The following is a 6,250-nucleotide window of genomic DNA, read 5'->3' as shown; positions in this document are numbered from 1 at the left end:
CACTAATTCTTAATTTTCTTACCTTTTCCTACCCTTTATCCTTGCCAACTCAAAGTGAAAGTGCCAGTAAATTGTTTAGTTTTAACATCAGGCTGACGTTTTACTGTCTATATAAGTAATCTGGGTGAATGTGAAAGAAATTCGGACGCGGGTTTTACCTCATATTTACTTAGACTCTTAGTAGGAAACTCACAATCAGGTGTAATTTATGATTTGTTCAATTGTGTAAATAAATGATTGCATAATCTTTTATGAATCAACTTGAACTCGTCTGACGTTCCCTAATTGTGTCACTTCACTTTGCACAGACAAATATTAGAGTAATGAGGAAAACCTTGGTAAAATTTACTCTCATAACTTGTTATGAGAAGATGTAAGGTGAGCTTATTTGCATAAGTAACTCATCCCTTACAAACTGATGATACAATTTTGCCTAACCCTAGTAGAAAATGATAGTGAATAGGTGTTTTAATAGGATTTCTTCAGGGTGTATCAGAAAAACTGATACTCTCATAAAAATTGCCATAAAATTAACAAAGATAAAAATTTTGAAAATGTGGGCGTAATCTTTGGTAGAGGGGATCATTCTGCTTCGAATGACACCAAAATCTTAGTTAACGCTTCACGCTCCAGTGAGCAGGGGCAGTTGGAAATTCACAAAATTCATGTCCTTTGTGCAAGGAAATGTAAGGGTTAAAATATGATCTGTCATATAAAATTAAAMGTTTAGATGGTGTTTTACATGCGCGCCAAGGCATTTTTAAAATAATTAACCCTTTCATGTCCTAACACTGAAACAAAAATATCTCCTTTTTGGGTGGATCATAACCAAGGGTTAACAAACACACGTGAAGTGGCCGTGGACAAGTCAATCCAGCCAACTAACAATACATGTACGTGTATTCAGTGGGTATTACATGTAATTATTCCATAACCTGGTACAAGATTCATGTGATGGTGTGGTCATTTTCTTTAAAACAACATGATCACAAACATCACCTCATCTTATGCAGACAATTGCAACAATTGTTACGAGCCATCTCACTGTCTTCCGCAACGTTAAACAACATACTTCTGGGACCAGCCACAATCTCAACAAGGGGAGGTCTGACCAACAAAGGACCCAATGCACACCAGCCAACATTGAAGCAGTCAGAACCCTCTTCAAAGAGCAACATGCTGGAGAAACATGAAAACCCTAACATTTGGAAACTCCTGTTGGAACCGCTCAAGGACAGTGCAAACACTTTTTGTTTGGAGGTATTCAGTAACCAGGAAAGACCTCTGCTGAGCGGTGAACTGTGGTCGGGCCATTTTACACCACACAAGCTAAGGCAGGAAGAGAGACAACTGCACAGGTGCTGACAGGTTTTATGTCCAGGAATTATGCAATTGGTGTCACTCGAAGCAGAATGGTCCCCTCTACCAAAGGTTATGCCCACATTTTCAAAATTATGTTTTAATTTTATGGCAATTTTTCTGACAGTATCATTTTTTCTGATGCACCCTGTAGTGTACTGAGGCTCATTTACAGCAGACATCACTCCTGTGTTCCAATGGTGAATTCKGTCAGCCAATCCAAGTTGATCATACTGGCTATAGGCTGATTGATCATTTGAACAGCCCTGTCATGTTAACACAGCTGAAAACTGTTGTACTGTTACAGAAGAAGTAAACCTGGTCTTATTTTTGGTAGATGAGTATCTGGAGCATCAGCATTTGTATGTTTGATTATAGCTTCAAAATGACAACAACAAAAAAAATTCTACTGAAACTCATCAGTCTATTTTTTGTTCTGAGAAATGAAGGCTGCTCCATGAGAGACACTGAAGATTTCAGACAACGTTGTCTGAAATCTTTAAAGAATATCACAAACTGTCTCTGACCAGACCAGGAGAAGTAGGAGGCCCGGTGCACAACTGAGCAATAAACACAAAAGTTTCTTTTTTGAGAAACAAATGCCTCAAAGGTCCTCAACTTAGCTTCATTAAATGGTACCAAATCACCAGCCTGAACGTCAACAGTGAAGAGCCCCGATATTACAATCTGACTATAGTTGAATGTATGTATCATTAGTTTAATATTTCTACCTGCTAATATATGATTTTAATCTAACAGACTGTCAAATGAAACAAAACTAAAAACTCCACCATTGTTCTAAACCTCCACATTTAGAAATAAGAAACATAATATCATAACACAACCTATGAAATCCAATTTCTGGTAAAATTATTTCATTTGACCCAAATAAATTTATTATATTTCAACATTAGAAATATAAAAGCCTGCTGTAAAACTTGAACATAATCATACGCCGACATATACATTTCATTTAAAAACAAAACAAAATATATGTAGGCTACAACAAAAACTACAAATAACAAATAAAATGAAAGACAGCAGAAAGAAGAAAAAAATCTTATAACCCCTGCCCGTATTTTCCAGAATATAATTTCAAACAATAAGAATCTTCAAGTAACAAAAAACAGAGAAGCATCTAAAACATTTATTTCTGTGGATCGACCAGCTGACAGAGCTGAAAAATATAAACATGTTAGTTTTAACAAAGCTTAATTAAACTATGAACGTCTTGTTTTACATACAGAACAATAATACAGTTTTAAACTCACCAGGTGAGGCTGTGCAGGTAGAAAAGCTGCAGGTACAACAACCAGTCTTAAACAGGAACAGGAGTTCATTTCATTATTTCTTATTCAACTTGAACGTGGAGGTTTAGCTAACGCTAGTGATGAGCCGGGACATGTCCACTCGCTGTGTTTCACTCTGGTCCTGCAACAACAGTAAGCTGGGGCCAGGTGGGCGGAGTTTAAACAGTTTTTTTTTAACAGGAGAACCCCCTTTTAACCGGATCACACACCGGCTGACTGGTGAGGAACAGAGCCAGCYGCTGCAAACTGCTTTTTTTCTCCTCCCTGTGCCGTGACAGCGCTGCACAACAAGCTCACAGACAGTCGCGCATGGACTCGACAGCGGTATTAAGAGTCTACAAGCAACTTTTCCCCCTCATGCATAAAAAGCTCAAATCAGGGACTTTTCCGGGAACAGTTGTAGCCGGGGACAAGTCATCCAAAACGGGGACTGTCCCCAGAAATCGGGGACGTCTGGTCRCCCTAGCTTATATCGGGAGCGTTTTTAACGGACATTTTTTATGCAGGCCGATAAAATCCGATACTCGTTTTTTGGCTGATATCGGACCGAKATCCGATATCAGTATCGGATTGGGACACCCCTAACATTTACTGAACATTTTCAGTTTCTGACTGAATCATCAGTTGGATAAAAAAAAAATAAAGTTTTTACTCAGCTTCAGTCTGAGCTGCAAGAAACAATAAATGTTTGCTGAAAACAACTCTTCATCAAACATAGACAAGATCTAAAGTTTCTGTGACATTACATTTTTGGAATAAATATGAACAAATATGCAAACATTGATCAAATAATTTAAAAAATCACACCACTGAGATGAGTTGTTGAGGAATTCACATGTGAACTAACAGGAAGTGATGTCAAAGGGGAATGTCTGAATGTAAATATTTAAAAAATAAATGTTACCAATTATTTTAATATTTGAGACAAATCATCCTACTTGGTATGTGTTAACATTTTTAAGACCACTGAAAGATTGATTTAAGACATTTCAAAGCTAATTAAGGCCTTAATTTTGGATTGATGAATTCAAGGCCTTTTAAGACTTTTTAAGGATCCACAGGAACCCTGGTTCAGGACAAGAGTGCAAACTGAACAAGTTTGATGAGTAGAGAACAACTGATCATTTCTCAGTTTCAACTTGAATCAAAGCAAAATAAAAGGCAACAAACAAGAAGGTTTGCTGGAAGCACCTCTTCTTCAAACTAGGGCCGGGCCAAATGGCTGAAAAATGTTTCAGGATAGAGAGTTTCACTGAATCAATTCTGGAAGCTTCTGGAACTTCAATTACCCACGCTCTATTAGGGCTGTGTATTGGCAAGAATTTGGCGRTACGATAHRTATCATRACAGAGGGGTCACGATACGATATCTCCCGATATATTGCGATACTGTAAGCAAGGCGATATATTGCAATTTTTTTTTTCCCATACATCTATTAAATTAAAACCTCTTCCTGAAATGAAAAAAAAAAAGCTAATGTTTACTTACAATGCTAATGCTACCCTTACTCTCTGGCGCTCAAGAGGTAGAGGAGCCAAATGGCTGGCTCACTGCTGCCTGCTAGTGGTCAGAGGCTGAACTACAACATAAAAATGAATGGCTGGCAGGACAGTTGACATTTTAAACCTTAATTAAAAATCGATACAGGGCTTTAGAATATCGATGCAGTATCGGGAAATGAAATATCACAATATTTCGGTGTATCGATATTTTCTTACACCCCTACGCTCTATCAGACATATTTTCTATTCAWATTCATCACATCTTTATCCTGATATATAGTTATTGTTTTATGGCCCAGCCCTGCTTCAAACATGAACAAGATTTAAGACTTTTCTAACTTTTCTCCACATTCTTAACGTTTCATTCTTCTCCTRGCTGTAAAACCTCTTCTAGATCATTTGGTGAACCTTTTCTCCAACTGTGACMGAACAACATCTGTTCAGGCTCTATGAACTCTCATGTGAATTTGAAGATGGTCCTTTCTGGAAAAACGTTTCCTACAAATTTCACAAGAAAATGGTTTCTCTCCTGTGTGGATCTTCATGTGACGATAAAGATGGGAACTTTGGTTAAAGGTTTTTCCACAAGTTTTACAAATAAATGTTTTCATCCCTGTGTGGACCCTCATGTGGACAACTAATTTACTATGAGCAGAGAACTTTTTCCCACAGGTGGGACAACAGTATATTAGTTTATCAGAGTTCTGGTTCTGGACTCTGTTGACCTTCACATGATGGTAAAATAATAATTTACTTGAAAAGGTTTCTCCACAGATTAGACAAGAAAACAACTTCACAGATGTTGCTGATTGGCCTGCTTGGTTACCATGATGACCCTCTGTGTGATCCATCCTCTCATCTGACCCTGAATCCWGATCCTGGTCCTCAGGTCGAGCCGAACTCTGAGAGATGAGCTGCTCCTTGTCTGGTTCTGGTTCACTTTCTTCATATAAAACCGTCTCCAGATCCAGATCAGTCTCCTGCTTCAGGTGGAGCTGATCTTCCTCCTGATTGGTGCAGAGCTCCTCATCCTCTATTTTGATCTGTGGAGGTTCTGGTTCCTCCTGGACCTCAAACTGTGGAGGTTCTGGTTCCTCCTGGACCTCAAACTGTGGAGGTTCTGGTTCCTTCTGGTCCTCAAACTGTGGAGGTTCTGGTTGGACCTCAAACTGTGGAGGTTCTGGTTCCTCCTGGTCCAGGCTGGAGTTCCTCTCCTGCTTGCAGAGCTTCTTGTGGACCGGTTCCTGCTGGAGGTCTGAAAGGACAAAAAGACAAAACAAAGAGATTAAATATGAAACAGAAATGTTCAGACAGTCAGGATCTTGTTGGTTTTTAACTTCAGGAACAAACAAAAGACTCAAAAACTCAGAGCTGAAGAGAAATCTTTTCTTTTTTCTACTTTCAGACTTCAGACTAGAACTGGGCGATTATTTGATCGTGATTATTGATTAAGACARTTCAGGTCGATCACTTTGATCGGCTGTGAGCCTCTTTACTCGATCAAACATGGCAGAAATGTGCGTGACAACAGCCAATCAGAATCCACCTCCTCCTGCTCCACTTCTGTTTATAAGTTGGCAAGAAACACAGACAGAATCGTGGAATTGACCAAACAAAGTGTGAATCTCACAGAATTCTTTTATCTGTGCAGGTTTCTGAATCATTCTGCTTGCTGTCGTTACCTGCTGACAGACACGCAGGGTAAAAGGAGGGAGGGGGATAAAAAAAAAGAAAAGTCACCTGTGATCCACGGCAAACTCACTGAAACAGAAACATCCTCACAAAAATGTCCCAGCTGTTCTTTATTCATCTGGAGAAGAACTTTTCTGTAAGTTCTGTCAGCACATGGTGGGCTGGATGTGTAAGAAAACATGAAGACCATTTCCTGTCTGAGTCTCATCTCAAACAGCAGCTGAGAGACGCTGCAAACTCCTGAACAGCTGGGAGTTTATCCAACATGTTGTTGTGTGTCAGAATCAGATGTTCCTTCAGAAAAAATGAAACAGTTTTGTCCGTTATTTGATTTAAAAAAACTGGAAACGGTGGTGTGTGGGGTGTGTGTGTGGAGAAGGGGTTATC

General features: G+C 39.0%; 1 protein-coding gene across 2 annotated transcripts in view; it reads right to left on the bottom strand.

Moving 5' to 3' along the window:
• The window catches only part of LOC106523362 (involucrin), a gene marked incomplete at its 3' end in the record, with an annotated part of 14,255 nt that overhangs the window by 5,684 nt on the left and 2,321 nt on the right, over positions 1-6,250 (bottom strand). For both annotated transcript variants that reach the window (XM_014016755.1, XM_014016756.1), the window contains 2 exon segments: positions 4,998-5,274; positions 5,335-5,426. In XM_014016755.1, coding sequence (XP_013872209.1) covers positions 4,998-5,274; positions 5,335-5,426 — 369 coding nt within the window.

Source organism: Austrofundulus limnaeus, unplaced genomic scaffold (assembly GCF_001266775.1).
Source record: "Austrofundulus limnaeus strain Quisiro unplaced genomic scaffold, Austrofundulus_limnaeus-1.0 Scaffold153, whole genome shotgun sequence".
In the NCBI taxonomy this organism is placed as follows: Eukaryota; Metazoa; Chordata; class Actinopteri; order Cyprinodontiformes; family Rivulidae; genus Austrofundulus; species Austrofundulus limnaeus.
Note: the sequence above shows the minus strand (reverse complement) of the source record. Positions and strands in the feature narration are given on the sequence as shown.